We start from the raw sequence: 14,771 nt of genomic DNA on the forward strand, positions 1-14,771 counted from the left end.
ACCAATTGCTTTATACAAGACAAAACAACCAAGTCAGGCAAAAAACAGACCTCAATTCTTATGTGTGGACTTTAATGATTTACTTTAAAAACAACAGAAGTAGGGGGACAATGAAAAAAGAGACACTGCCATCACTGTCATCTTTAAGCCATAACTTATGGTCATATCAGCTCTTTTTAGTGCCTGGGTGAAGGCTTGCCAGAGGAGGGCTGAGGGAGACGAAACTTGGCCATCTGCATATCCAGGTCTGCAAATGTGTAGGGGTTGTAGCTGTGGTGCTGGTAGTTTTTGTAAGTGCTGTTATCAAACAGTTCTTCTGGCTCCGAAGGCACAGCTGCAGCTTCTGCAGTAAGGAGGGGGAGGGAAAGAAAGATGTAAGAAAACTGGTAGAAGGGTGAGCTTTACAAAATGTCTTGTCTGGGAACAGAAATAAAACCAGGTCAGTTAATGCAGTACTAGGTTTAGTCCTGTGTCCCTGTTACTGATTTTAAAGTAGTAACTGCTGCTTGAAGGGATTCATCACACCACATTTGATAATTTCTAAAAATGAGAACAAAGATGCAGTTTTGTAAGAGTTTTTTGAGGGGACTGCACATTTCCACATTACTCATGCCAACCCAAGGAGGTTTGTGGCCACATTTTACAGTGGCAGCAACCCCCAATGGAGTATGGAGACACTAGCATAAGGAGCATCAAGGATCATGTTTGTGACTGGAAAAAGGATGTCAAGAAAAACATGTTTCCAGAGAGTAAAACAGCCCATCATAGAGAAAGAGTGATACTGCAGAGGTAAGAAAAGAAATGGAACAAGTCCAAAAAAAAAAAGGGGGGGGGGGGGGATGTCTGACACCCGCACAGCGCTATGTTACTCGTAAACAGAGATACAAGAGAGAGGGATTTCCTGTAAATCTGCCAGCATGCTGTGACAGTAAAGTTTTGTTTTTCTTTTTTAAATGAAAACACATTAAAAACTTTTTTCCACCTACACTTAACGAATATGATTCCAGATAAACCAAAAGCTAAGATTTCAAAATGTGAAATAAACAAGTGGTGCAAGGTGAGGAGTGGGGAAGGAAGGTTACTTCAGGAAGCAGGAATACAGTCTTGGGATGTGTGGGACACTTCCAACTTCAAACACATCTAACAGCTGTGTAGTTGGATCATCTGAAAGGATTTGAACTCTTCTTTTTTGGGACTCAGTTTTTAAAAAAGGGCCTGCAATCCTGATTCCTGGAGTACTCCCACCAACTGCAGCCACTCCCAGCTTCTCCTCGTCCAGCTGCTGTTAGGGAAGAGCAGTATATTCATCTACACTACAATCATGAGCCACTGATGCACCAGGGTTAATGATCTGTGACCTCAACATTACCTCAGGCACCTGTAACTCACATTCCATACACACAAAGATAAGGGTGCAAATGAGCCCATGTGAACAGACGTTAACATGAGAAAATAGCAGTCAACTACTCTGTGAGGGAAAACAGACACTGTTAGCAGTCCTAGGACAAGAACACTCAAACTGTGAAAGAGTTCAGTTGGTCACAAAGTCAAAAGGAAGACTGCACAAGCAGGTTTAGTGTAGCAGTATGCAAGAAGTAAGTTCATCTGATGACAAACCTTTAATCACATACACCTTTGCCCTTGATCCTCCACAACAATTAACTTCAGTTTGAGTATACAAGTCAAGTAAATCCTCCAACAGTAGCATAACAGAGTATGGATGAAAAGAGCCCAAAAGCTCTACAAGCATCGACCCACAGTGTGTACAGTAGAAAGCACAACTGGAGAAGAACTACTTATTCCAATTTAAAATGATTCTATCATGATTAACAGGAAGTTAAAAGATTCCACCTCGTGATATACACTACCGGTCAACAGTTTTAGAACATCCCAATTTTCAGTGGAAATTATGCAGTTCAATGTCACTCTGAAATGAAACAACGGTACAAATGAGCAATTTGAGTTAAAAAACAAATCATAGAATCAATTTACAGAGTAAAATGTATTCTAAACTTTTGACTCAAAGTAGCCACTTTGGCAGATATAACAGCAGCACACACCCGTGGCATTCTCTCTACAATAGAAATCAAATATTCTTCACAAAGTTCTTCCAATATCTGTTGCAGAAGTTCCCATAAATGTCGCACCTGTAGGTTGCTTTGCTTCCACTCTTCTCTCCAGTTCATCCCAAACCAGCTCGATGGGGTTTGGGGCTTACTACGACTACTATTGAGCTGTTGTCCCGTGAGCCGCCATCACACAAGCTGTTAACTCTCAGAAACTTGTCCTCTGATTCAGTTGTGTCTTTGGGTCTGCAGACCTCTTCCTGTCACAGTTTGTTTCTGAGCCTTTGGATGGTGAAAGAAACTACTCACTGACACCTGGACTTTCTTTGCAGTTTCTCTGTAGAAGAAATTTTTAAGTGTTATGATGGTCCATCTCTCTTCCATTTTTAACTGCCCGTTTCTCGCTATTTTTGTAGCAACACTCTACTTTCAGCAGTACAATACAGTTCAACTGATGCTCACGAGGGTATGGTACCACAGTGTGTTCCAACACTGCTTTTATGCAGGCAGAGGGGGAAGTAATCCAGAAAGGTTGGAACACCTGTAGGAATTAGTAGCAGCAGCTTTCAAGGCTTGATCAACCTCCTTTGCTGCACAACAGCCTTAAATTGTTAACCTATGTTGTGTTCCCTGAAAAAGGCCTTTGTGTATAATTCTGTACATTATTTTACAGTTTTGGGTAACTTTTTTTTTGTAAACCTCTGGCAGTTCACCACTTACCTTTGTACATTTTCAAGCTGTTCATTGGACCTGAATGACTTGAACTGCAACAAACAACTGGAAGAACTGTGGTGCTCTAAAACGTTTGACCGGCAGTGTATATTAAAAAAAGAAAAAAAAGAAGTGTTCCACATTAGAGTACAGTAACCACTGTAGCACAACTGAAATCAGCTCAACCTGTGTTCCCTATATGTCCACTATATGATCGCTTCAATGTTATTAGCAGGAAATAAGCATTTTAGCCATTCTGTGACTAGAGGGTGTGGGAGGGGTCAGGAGCTGCAGAAAACACTATCTGGCATCATGCACTCCAATATAATCGATCCCAGAAAGAACGAAGAAAACTCAATGAAGCTTGTTTCTGTCACAAACATGATATTGTGCCAGTTTTCATGTGCCTACAGTATGTTCCTGAGATGATTTCAGTCTACTTTCTAGTCCCGTTATTGTTTGCCAGCACTAAATTGGCAAGCAGTTCAATCTGCAAAGATGACCTCCATAGAGGTTTTCATCCCGTTTACTTTTTCAGTTCTCTTATGTGGATGAGCAGAACTTTCAGGGAACTTAAAACAATCAACATCAGTGTAAAGTTGGCATATTCTAATGTCAGGAACAACAAACCTCCGACGTTTGTCTTTAACCTGAACATCATTGTTGCCAGTGTTTTGGGGTTTGTCAGAGAAAAACAAGTTGCATATCCCAAAGTACTCTCTAATATTACAGACAAGTTTAAACTACTGCATCTCCCTTATTTATGTTGGGATCAGAGATATTGCTTTAGTTGCTGTAACTTCTAAGTTAATAATGTTTATTCTTATCCTCTTGTCCCACATGGGAAATTTGTCTTGGACAAACGGTGCTAAACATAGTAGCATTCTGATAATAAAACCAACACCTAGAGACGCTTAAAGGAGGCCATTAAATAGAAAACACGGACGATACTTTTAAAATACAACATGAACTGTTACATGTGAGGGAAGCTGCCGCCTGGTTAACAGAGCAACAGCACTCAGACTGTGTTTGGAGGCACAGGCAGAAAAACAATGGTCATTTCTAGAAGAGCCATAAATAAAAAGAGAGGGAGGTAAAGATTTAAGGGTCAGGGTAGTGTAGTGTGTACCCTTAGAGTGTTCAGCTGTGGCCTCTGTCTGCAGTTCCTCTCCTGCAGTTTCAGTTACAATAGGAGCAAGGTCCATCTGCTCCTCGGTGCTCCCTGCACAGACTGAAGCTTCAGCCGCAGCAGCAACTTCAGCAGGACGGGCGTCTTCTGCTCCAGCTTCAGCAGCAGCGTCAACAGCTTCAGCAGGACGGGCGTCTTCTGCTCCAGCTTCAGCAGCAGCGTCAACAGCTTCAGCAGGACGGGCGTCTTCTGCTCCAGCTTCAGCAGCAGCGTCAACAGCTTCAGCAGGACGGGCGTCTTCTGCTCCAGCTTCAGCAGCAGCGTCAACAGCTTCAGCAGGACGGGCGTCTTCTGCTCCAGCTTCAGCAGCTTCGCCTCCAGCCACAGGAGCAGCTTCAGCAGAGGAAGACCTTGGGTCTTTTAGAGCCTCACCAATGGCTTCTATTTGAGCATCAACAGGAAATGCAGCATCTTTTGTCACTCCTGCAGCAGTTTTGGCTGAAACGTCAGACCCAGTCACCTCTCGAGTGATGATTTCTGGGCCTGACTTCACCAGCTTCTCAAAACCAACACTGGGTACAGTCACTGTAGCTTGAGCTGCTCCTAAGGGTGCTGGTGTTTCTACACCAGGTGTGATAGGAGCCCCATATTCATTCTGAGCTTCGATAGTGCCTGCCTTTACTCCTGTGACTGTGATCCTCTGGGGTTCTGCCTCTGGTGCAAAGCCCTTGATTTCTTTCTTCTTCTCATCCTCAGAGTCAGAGTCCGAATCGGAGTCGGTAGAGTCTGAATCGGAGTCGGTAGAGTCTGAATCGGAGTCGGCTGCTGGTTCAGCAGCTACTTGCTCACTGGCAGCAGTAACAGGAGTGATGGCTTGTGCAGCTACAATGCTTTCTGCAGTGGAGACAACCGCTGGTCCCGTTCCATCCACAGACTGTGCTGGGAAACATCCAGGCCCTGAAAGTCTAACTGGGAAGGCAACTGCTGTCTTGTAGGCTAACAGGTTTGCTCTCTCATCTGGAGCCTCTGTTGCTGAAGAAAATGGTAAATATAACATGAACAGTTAAATAATAAAATAATATATTCAATTTGATTTGTGGGTGTGCATTCACAACTCCTCTTAGATACTTTTAAATCCCACTTCGAGTCAAATGTACTTCCCCAATCCCAGAATCCGGAACTGTTACCTCACAAACCTATTGTATACGTAACAGAACATCGTTTAAACATTTGATGTTTTCTGACACATCTTACAATTTTATGAACAATATAAGCTTTTTTGAAAAGTGTTACTGAAAAAAGAAATGGCAGGGAAAATATTTTGTAACCGATTAGTTTAACAGGCAACAGGTCAGTGACATGATTGAAGAGAGCATCTTAATGAGGTCGAATTTCTAAAGAAGCAAAGATGAACAGATGATCACCAACTTCTAAAAACTGCCTCTGCAAACTGTGGAACGATTTCAGTATAACGTAAAATTATGGAGACTTTGAAATCGCGTCAGCTGCAGTTCATGGTATCATCAAAAGAATCAGAATTAAGAGAATCTCTAAGCAGGTACGTGCTGCAAACAAATACTGGATTTTTAGGGCTTCAAGCTCCACAACATTAAAACGGGCATGAACACTGAAGAGAAGAGGGACGACCCAAAGTCTGCATCTCTACACTAAAATAGGAGATGGGGAATTTTGATTATCAAGAAATAACATGTTTAAGATCATTCAGAATAGCGTCGTACAAATTTAGAAAATTGCTATTAGACAGAAGGACCACAAAACTAACAACATGTCACAGAGTAAAACAGCAGCAGCTTTCTCCCTTACAGACTTCTAGTGAATTCAATTAAAATGATTCAAATGTACCACATGCTCTAAAATGTAAAAATCATATGGCACATTGTCTGTGAAGGTTCTCAGTCATCCAGGTCATCGTAGTCAAAGGAGCTTGCAAAGAAAAGCGTCTGGACTAGGGCTGCCACGATTTGTCGACTAGTCACGATTACGTCGACTATCAAAATCGTCGACGACTGATTTAATAGTCGAAGCGTCGTTTGAAGCTTTGTAAGATCACAAAAGACGCAGGAATAAGTGGCAGGATTTAAGAGTGTAATAACGGACTGAAACAGAAGATGGCAGCATTGCATATACAAGGATGCCAGCTGCCGTTAAACCCCGAAGAAGAAGAAGAAGCAGCTGTGTCCCAGAATTCATAGCGCAGCCCAGCGCAGTTTCCAACAATGGCGGCAGCTAGTTAGTTTTAATGTTACTCTTATTATTCTTTCTGGGTCACAAAATAAACGTTTAACATATTTTCAGGCGAGAATGTAGCTGTGTAAACCTCAAATATCTGCTCAGTTTATCAGGACACCACATATTTTCAAAAGCGCTCCGACGTTTTCGGAGACATCTGTTACCCACTAGCTCGTTAGCGAGCCGGGGGCTAGGTCACTAGAGCCGTGAGAACACCGGACTCCCAGCTAATCGTTTTCAAACCCACCGTTCAGCTCTATCTGTCCATGAAGCCAGATAACACACACCAATTAGTTAAACTGCAGGAATGTCTTAAAGACATAAAGACCTGGATGGCCGCTAACTTTCTGCTTCTTAATTCAGATAAAACTGAGGTTATTGTACTCGGCCCTGAAAAGCTTAGAAATATGGTATCTAAGCAGATTCTTACTCTGGATGGCATTACCTTGGCCTCCAGTAACACTGTGAGGAACCTTGGAGTCATTTTTGACCAGGACATGTCCTTCAACGCACATATTAAACAAATATGTAAGACTGCTTTCTTCCATTTGCGCAACATCTCTAAAATTAGAAATATCCTGTCTCAGAGTGACGCTGAAAAACTAGTTCATGCATTTATTACTTCCAGGCTGGACTACTGTAATTCATTATTATCAGGATGTCCAAAAAACTCCCTGAAAAGCCTTCAGCTAATCCAAAATGCTGCAGCAAGAGTCCTGACAGGGACTAGAAAGAGAGAGCAGATTTCTCCTGTTTTGGCTTCCCTTCATTGGCTTCCTGTTAAATCCAGAATTGAATTCAAAATCCTGCTCCTCACATACAAGGTCTTAAATAATCAGGCCCCATCTTATCTTAATGACCTTGTAGTACCATATCACCCTATTAGAGCGCTCCGCTCTCGCTCTGCAGGCCTACTTGTTGTTCCTAGAGTATTTAAAAGTAGAATGGGAGGCAGAGCCTTCAGTTTTCAGGCCCCTCTTCTGTGGAACCAGCTTCCAGTTTGGATTCAGGAGACAGACACTATCTCTACTTTTAAGATTAGGCTTAAAACTTTCCTTTTTTCTAAAGCATATAGTTAGGGCTGGACCAGGTGACCCTGAATCCTCCCTTTGTTATGCTGCAATAGATGTAGGCTGCCGGGGGATTCCCATGATGCATTGAGTTTTTCCTTTCCAGTCACCTTTCTCACTCACTATGTATTAATAGACCTCTCTGCATTGAATCATATCTGTTATTAACCTCTGTCTCTCTTCCACAGCATGTCTTTATCCTGTCTTCCTTCTCTCACCCCAACCGGTCGCAGCAGATGGCCGCCCCTCCCTGAGCCTGGTTCTGCCGGAGGTTTCTTCCTGTTAAAAGGGAGTTTTTCCTTCCCACTGTCGCCAAAGTGCTTGCTCATAGGGGGTCATATGATTGTTGGGTTTTTCTCTGTATCTATGAAGCGCCTTGAGGCGACTTTTGTTGTGATTTGGCGCTATATAAATAAAATTGAATTGAATTGAATTGAATTTCGCTACTCAGGTTAAATATATATGAGTCACTTAGATAACTTAAAATGTTATTGTTTGGCTTTTTTTTTAGTATTTTATTTGTTCCTGAGTAAATCAGTTTGTCTGAGATTAAAGTTATAGTTTTTACACAGCTGAATAAACGTCAAGCAGACAGCTGATTATCAGAAGTGTGAGATGCTCCAGAATATACCCCAGGACACTGGGGTATATTCTGGAGCATATTCTGGGGTATATTTTAGATAGCAAGGAGTTTATTAAACTTCACCGAAACAATCTGCAAATTTCATTAAAATTTAATAAACTATCATCTTGTCTTTATTTTTAGTTAGCACAGACCTTAAACACTTAAAGCTGTAAGCTAATGATAGTTATATAAGAGCAGATGCTGCTGGTGCAATAAGCTGTAGTTTTACGTCCAATGGATGATGATCTGATTAGTCGACTAATCGCAAAAATAATCGGTGACTAGTCGACTATCAAAATAATCGTTTGTGGCAGCCCTAGTCTGGACCTCTTTGAGTTACTTGAAGACGTTTCACCTCTCATCCGAGAAGCTCCTTCACCCGAAACTCTGGCTGATTGGGACCCACACCCAGTTTCACACCTTGGCTCAGGCGATTAGAGGATCATCAGGGGGTCCTTTTGTCCCTCTGTGGGGGGAAACTCCCACTAGGTTTATATCTGGGACTCTCCACCATTTGACCTTAGAACTGAAGAAGCTTCTCGGATGAGAGGTGAAACGTCTTCAAGCAACTTAAAGAAGTCCAGACGCTTTTCTTTGCAAGCTCCTTTGACCATATGGCACATTAGCTTCACTGTGGAAAGAGGTGCATGTTACGCTTTAAAGGCATCATAACTGAAAGTACACATATACTCATCATGCACATATGCATTATTGTATGAATGAACAAAAGCAACCACCCAGCACAACTTAAAAAGCCACAGCGTAAAGCAGTTAACAGAACCCAAAGGTCTTTTTCTTGCCTGCACTCTTGGTCTTCTTCCCAGGTTTTGCTGGTTTTTCAGTCTTGGTGCAGAACGAAGCAGCTGGAGAAGTCCTCAGGATTCCCAAGTTCTCCAACTGGAGACGCTGCAGAAGAGAACAAAACATTGTCCAGTGAGAGTACAGAACCACACATTCAGGCTCGTTTTTGTGATCATTTCACTGGTTCTCGCAGTGTCCTATTTTCTTAATCCTGTCTGAAAAGACCTGACACACATTAACTTCTTTATAGTCACTTTAAGTCTATCTGCACCATTTTTGCATCCACCACCACTAAGCATTTATTTATCTGACCAATTTTAAAGTCTGCCACGAAGAGGAAACTGCCTGAACACCATCAACACTGTCCACCATGAAGTGAGTTTTACATTGTCATGGTCTGAGAGGGTGCTGACCTATTAAGAAACCTCTGGTCTACCTCCAAATTCTCCGACTTCACCTCAAACCACCTGAAACTTGGACACACTAGGGCACGGGTGTCAAACTGCAGCCCTCGAGGGCCGGAGTCCTGAAACGTTTAAATGTGTCCCTGCTGCAACACATCTGAATAAACTATGATCCTTAACACACATCAAAAGTGTTTTTAGAATGGATAGAGCAGGCTAACATCACACTGAGGCTACGTTCACTCTGCAGGTCTTAATGCTCAATTCAGATTTTTTGACCAAATCCGATTTTTTTGTCTGCTCGTTCACACTACAAATAAAATGCGACAGCAAACGCGCTCTAGTGTGAACGCTCAAAGCGGCCGCATGCGCAAAAGAAGACGTCACACACAACGCGCTCTGTTTAGACCCAGAACAACAGCATGTTTGACTGATGGCCTTAATGTAAAGACTTCAGACTTTACGTTTTCCAATTTTTGCTTTAAGTTATTTTGTTATTGACATAATAATGTAAATAACCTAATAATGATCCTTATTGCTGTTTTAGAGGAGCGGTGCTTCAAAGGATAGCTGCAGATTTCTGTCAGAATCTGCAGATTATACAGTACAAATAAAATGTTCACGTTTCTCCAACGCTGTCTTCCCAACAGTTTCACTGACATCTACGCTGGATGGCCAGGAAGCGTTCGTGATGTCTTCTCCGGAGCTGATAATTGGCGTCTGTCTTGTGTCAGTGACGTAAAAGACGGATTTAATGCGACATGACCATCAAACAGCAGTCGCTTTCTAAAACATCAGATATGTATCGGATTCAGGACCACATACGAAAGTGACCCAGATTGGATTTGTGCCGTTCACACTGTCACACCATGATCGGATAGATGGGTCGAATAGGGTCACAAAAAAAAAAAAAAAAAAAAAAAATCGGATTTGATGCGCTTTCGCCTGCAGTGTGAACGCAGCCTTACTGAATGTCCTTCCCAAAGATCCCAACTTCAACCTTATTGAAAATTTGTGGACTACACTTAAAAGTTGGATCCATCCCAGGAATCCAACCAATTTAAATAAACTCTACCAATTGTACCAGAAAGATTGGTCATATAACCAGCCAGAATTATGCCAGAGGTTTACTGGTGACTACCAAAAGCATCTGGTTGAGGTGTCAGTGTTTGCATATATTCAAGCCAGTATGTATATTTTTGACTGTGTATGGAAAATCCAAAATAAATTCAAACTTTAAAGCCATTAAAGATATATGCTGTACAATCATTCCACCCTGGAAAAAAGAACAAGTCAAATTAGCGTGACATTCATGCCCAGTGATGAGCGTATATAAACTTCTGACCTAAACTGTACACACTGCTCGTTTTGAGCGCTCTTACTTAGACTGATCAACTGTAACATTATAATCATCTTCCTAACATAGTGTTGGTCCTCCTTCAGCTGCCAAAACAACCCTGACTTCAGGCCGAGGCATGGACTACACCAGACTCCTGATGGTGCGCAGTGGAATCTGGCACCAACATGTCAGATCCTTCAGGTCCTGTAAGCTTCGAGCTGGGACCTCCATAGATCTGACTTTTTTGTCCTACACGTCTCACAGATGCTCGACTGAACTGAGATCTTGGGATTTGGAGGCCAAGTATTTAGTATTTAGTATTTATTTATTTATTGTCATTGTCAAGAACAATGAAATTGCAAGTGAGCGCCTCAAAATCATTGTTGTGAACCATGAACCATTTCTGAACCTTTTTGCTCCGTGGCAGCATGCATTACCTCGGCCATCAGAGAATACCCACAAAGATTCACGTTTTCCCAGCAGAACTTTACCCAAAGCATCACATTGCCGTCACACTAGGAGATGCTCTGACCCCGTCGTCTAGCCATCCCACTTTGGCCCTTATCAAACAGTCAAATCCTCATGCTTCCCCGTTTCTTCCTGCTTCTAACACATGATCCTTGGGGAGAAAATGTCCACTTACTCCCAAATATATTCCAAATCAGGTCAGCAAATCAAAATTTTACTTCACATGTCAATGATCATAATGTTATGCCTGATGAGTAAATTCATCTATTCATAAAATCAGACTGTGAAGACATTTTAGCTTTATTATGTTCGTTTATCACCTATTTTATCAAGTCACCGAGGAAAGGTGTGAGTTGGGGCTGACACGCCTGGGAAGGGTTCTAAAAGTCGGTCCCAAGGCCAACACTCCCAAACACAAGCTAAAAACATGTATAAAACATGTATACAGTCAAGTGCAGCAGGGAATGCTGGGACCTCTACAAAGGAGAAACCAAACAGCCATCCCACAACATGGAAGAGCCACCACAGCGTAAGACTCAGTTGTACACCTGCACATAAAGGATGCCGATGTTCACATTTTGGACCAAGGGACAAAAAGTACGTGAGGACCATCATCATCATCATCTGACAGGAGCCATCAGCCACCAACAATTCAGTTTTGTGCCTGTATGCTGTGCAATCCATCCCCCCTAAGAAAAAAATCAGTCCTAACCGTGATAAAAACCGGCTTAAACTATCAGAGCACAGAGATCATTTATTTCCCCTTTTTCAAAGTGGTTCGCCTCTTTCCAATAACAACAGGAACAAACGATGTGACCTGTAACTGTGACAGTTTCAGGGTCATGTGTCGGTGCTGCGGTTGGCCTGTCCTGTTCCGACAGTTGCCGTCTGGTCTGTACTACAGACGCCAGCGTTGATGTGACTGAGTCCAAGTGTTGTATCTGTACTAGTACAACTAAACACGACACCGATACAGTAAAACACTGAGGGCTAGTACAGTTCTTGTTACCTTGAGAGGACCCAATCGTCCTATGCGAAACAAGAAAGTCGCCATTTCGTGTTCCCAATATTATTCTCCGGTCGGAAACTGGGCTTAAATACAAGAGTTCCGTGATACCAATGGAACTTTGAAAAACAATGTTTTGATTTTAAAGGATTTAAAAGCGACGTGATTCGATAGGCCTTCTTTTTACTTTTACTATATAGTGATTTAGGTTGTGTCAGTACAGACATTTGGAGGCTTCTCCTCGTGTAAATAAGCGAGACTCACTCTTGTGGCGGCGCCACAGCGGATCACCTGCCTCCATCTATCCCCGTGGAGATGAAACCCATCTCCACAGTGACACCTGCTGGCCAATTTGGCTGTGGTCACAACTGCTTATTATACTGTGACTGTGAATAACTCAACACAAATTTCGGAGAAATCCACACAAACAACAAACAAAAATATTGAGACTGTTAAAGACAACAAGCTGTGACTGTAATGGATTCTCCCTCTGTTAACAATCGTGCTGCTCTTTACAATAAATCAGTTTATAAAGTAAAACACACAGAGAGGAGACTGCTGTGTTTGCTGCAATAAGCACACAGGTTTCCAGCTGCATTTCCAAGTAGGATTCAGCAGGTCAGAAAACCCTAACACTGGCTGTAATGGCTCCACATAGGGAGAAGGATCGACTCCCAGCAATTTCTATTGTGGGCTTCTGTAGATTTTCTTTATGCACATGCTGTAATCTGCTGACCTGCTGCTCTCTGTGTCCTTAAACAACTGAATTTAACAAGATGTCAGCAGTTTCATCCCCCACACTGACACTATACAGTTTATACTGTCTTTACACTTGACAGTGTACAGCTGGAGTTCAGTGAATTAATCTAAGCATCATCAGCTTAAATACAAATTCATCTCTGCCAGACTTGATAAAACCTAAATCTGAGCATGAGCACCACAGCCACTGTGTATCCGTACAACACAGTGCTTTACTGTGTTGTACACACTCACTACAGTTACTGGACTCTACACACTGTCACTTTAAACAATGCCACTTTGAATGCTCACTGCACAGTTTTGCACAAACTGTAAATGCTAAACTATTTGTTTTTAAATTCTCCATAATTTTTAACACTTTTAGTATTTTTATTACATTTTTAATTTTAGTATTATTATTTTTTCTTTAATATACCTGTTTACTTTATATATGTTCATGTAAAGTTGGGGGACACGCATCTAAGAATTTCAATAGGACTAAATGTTGCTACAATGTTATCTGTATATGACAATTTGTATGAATAGTCTGTGGGCCACTGTTGCTTGTGCTGTACAAAGTAAGCAGCCAGGGCAGTGAAGAGGGAAGATATACAAAAGTACCTGGAGAGCTGAAGTGAAACTGACTGTAATGAAATTGTAATGAAAAAATGTCCACGACAGATGCTGTCTATGCTTTTCTTGCTGTATTTAGTTTTACATCTGCTCCCAGCGATGTACAATTAGGATCTTAAAGGCTTTCATGGGAGCACATCTGAAGTGGGTGAACAGCTTGCTCTTGCTGTTAGAACATGTATGTAGACAGACGTGTTTCTGGGACCATAAATTATGCATTAGCTGCTCTTTTTATACCCAATCATGTCACTGACCTGGCCAGTTAACATAATCAATGGCAAAAGATATTTCTTTTGATGACACTTACTTTTCCAGCTTTTTGTTCTCCCCACCCCAACTTCGAAGAGCTGACGCTGCCATCAAATTCAAAATGAGAAATTATAATCATGAATTACTGTATTCTGTTTTTATTTATATTTTACACAGTGTTACAACTTTTCTACTTTTGGAGTTGGTAGAGAATTTACTCCAGTGTCCTGTTATATTTTAAGTAACAAGGAGCAGACGGCTGAGTCTATTAAACTCCACTGAAACAGCTGGTGACACAAATCTGAAGGCTAGACCGTCCCCTTTCACAGCCACTCACTTCCAGCATTCTCAGTCTTCGGAGGACTTGGCCCACGTAGACTGTGAAGGCCGGGTCCCCCGAAGGATGCAGCTCCTGAATTGAGAAAAAGCTAATGTAGGCTTTAAGGGTCCTCCTTTCCAGGCATCTGAGGACCAGGTGTCCCACCAACAGGGTCCACAGAGACATTACGATAAAAAGTGTTTTGCCTCAGTTGTTGCCAACTGCGCCGATGTGTCAAGCCATCCTGCACAAAGAGGTGCAGAACAACGCTGTCACAGACATAAATAAAAGGGTGCAGTATGTTCAAAAAAGGGGGGAAAATCAAAGTACAGGTCAGTCTGTCTCCCAGCGAGGGTGGAGCTGTACCAGCTTTGGATGCAATCCCCCGGGTCCCATGGTTGCCATGGAGAGGGAGTAACACAGTCACTCATACCCTAACATTCACATACATATACTCTTTTGGACATACTGGGGGCAACTCAGGGTTCAGCATCTTGCTCAAAGATACTTTGACACAGGACAGGAGGGGCAAGGGATTCATCCACCAACCTTCCAGCTTGCTTTACTATTTGAGCCACAGCCACAGCTGACAACAGACCCAGTTTCTTATGAGGCTTCTCTGTCACTGGGTCTTATGGAGAATTTTCACCAGCACCTTGCTCTATTTCACAAGGGAAACTGTTTCATTTAGAGCTTGCTTGCGTTGCCCCGTGTATCCCTCCCTGTGGCTGGATGCCATCTCAGTGACATGGTGCAAGTTTCCCACAAAAAAGTATTCACTGTGGGTATCCCCGTGGGTATGATGGATATGAGCAAAACTGTAACAACAGATGCCATGTTGACAGGGTGGGGCTGCCATGCTGCCAGGCCCCAGTGCTCGAGCTGTTGTACATATTTCTGTACAGCCTGCGTGCGCTGGGCACAATGAGCCATTCACTAAAACAACAGACCCTAAACCTGAAC

At 42.4% G+C, this 14,771-nt stretch overlaps 1 protein-coding gene across 2 annotated transcripts; it reads right to left on the minus strand.

Moving 5' to 3' along the window:
• Positions 1-51: 51 nt before the first annotated feature.
• Positions 52-12,120, minus strand: ndufv3 (NADH:ubiquinone oxidoreductase subunit V3). 2 transcript variants are annotated; one of them, XM_085435008.1, is made up of 4 exons: positions 11,873-12,111; positions 8,652-8,757; positions 3,907-4,938; positions 52-343 (listed from the first exon to the last, which is right to left on the minus strand). In XM_085435008.1, exons 1-4 carry the CDS (start codon positions 11,915-11,917, stop codon positions 177-179), a joined length of 1,350 nt encoding a protein of 449 aa, XP_085291134.1. In that variant the 5' UTR covers positions 11,918-12,111; the 3' UTR covers positions 52-176. The 2 variants fall into 2 exon arrangements, with proteins under 2 accessions (XP_085291134.1, XP_085291133.1); XM_085435007.1 differs by lacking the exon at positions 52-343 and having other exon boundaries at positions 350-4,938; positions 11,873-12,120.
• Positions 12,121-14,771: the final 2,651 nt, after the last annotated feature.

The sequence above is a fragment of the Copadichromis virginalis genome, linkage group LG16 (assembly GCF_057382275.1).
Source record: "Copadichromis virginalis isolate Kocher_CV1m ecotype Utaka linkage group LG16, C_Virginalis_male_GT1.1, whole genome shotgun sequence".
In the NCBI taxonomy this organism is placed as follows: domain Eukaryota; kingdom Metazoa; phylum Chordata; class Actinopteri; order Cichliformes; family Cichlidae; genus Copadichromis; species Copadichromis virginalis.

What these genes read in the sequence shown, in the direction of transcription:
- ndufv3 (XM_085435007.1), bottom strand. Translation starts at nt 11,917, where the DNA reads ATGGCGACTTTCTTGTTTCGCATAGGACGATTGGGTCCTCTCAAG. An exon ending in GACGATTGGGTCCTCTCAAG is followed by an intron (nt 8,758 to 11,872) that starts GTAACAAGAACT and finishes TCTCTTCTGCAG; the next exon opens with CGTCTCCAGTTGGAGAACTT. An exon ending in GAAGAAGACCAAGAGTGCAG is followed by an intron (nt 4,939 to 8,651) that starts GCAAGAAAAAGA and finishes CATTTTCTTCAG; the next exon opens with CAACAGAGGCTCCAGATGAG.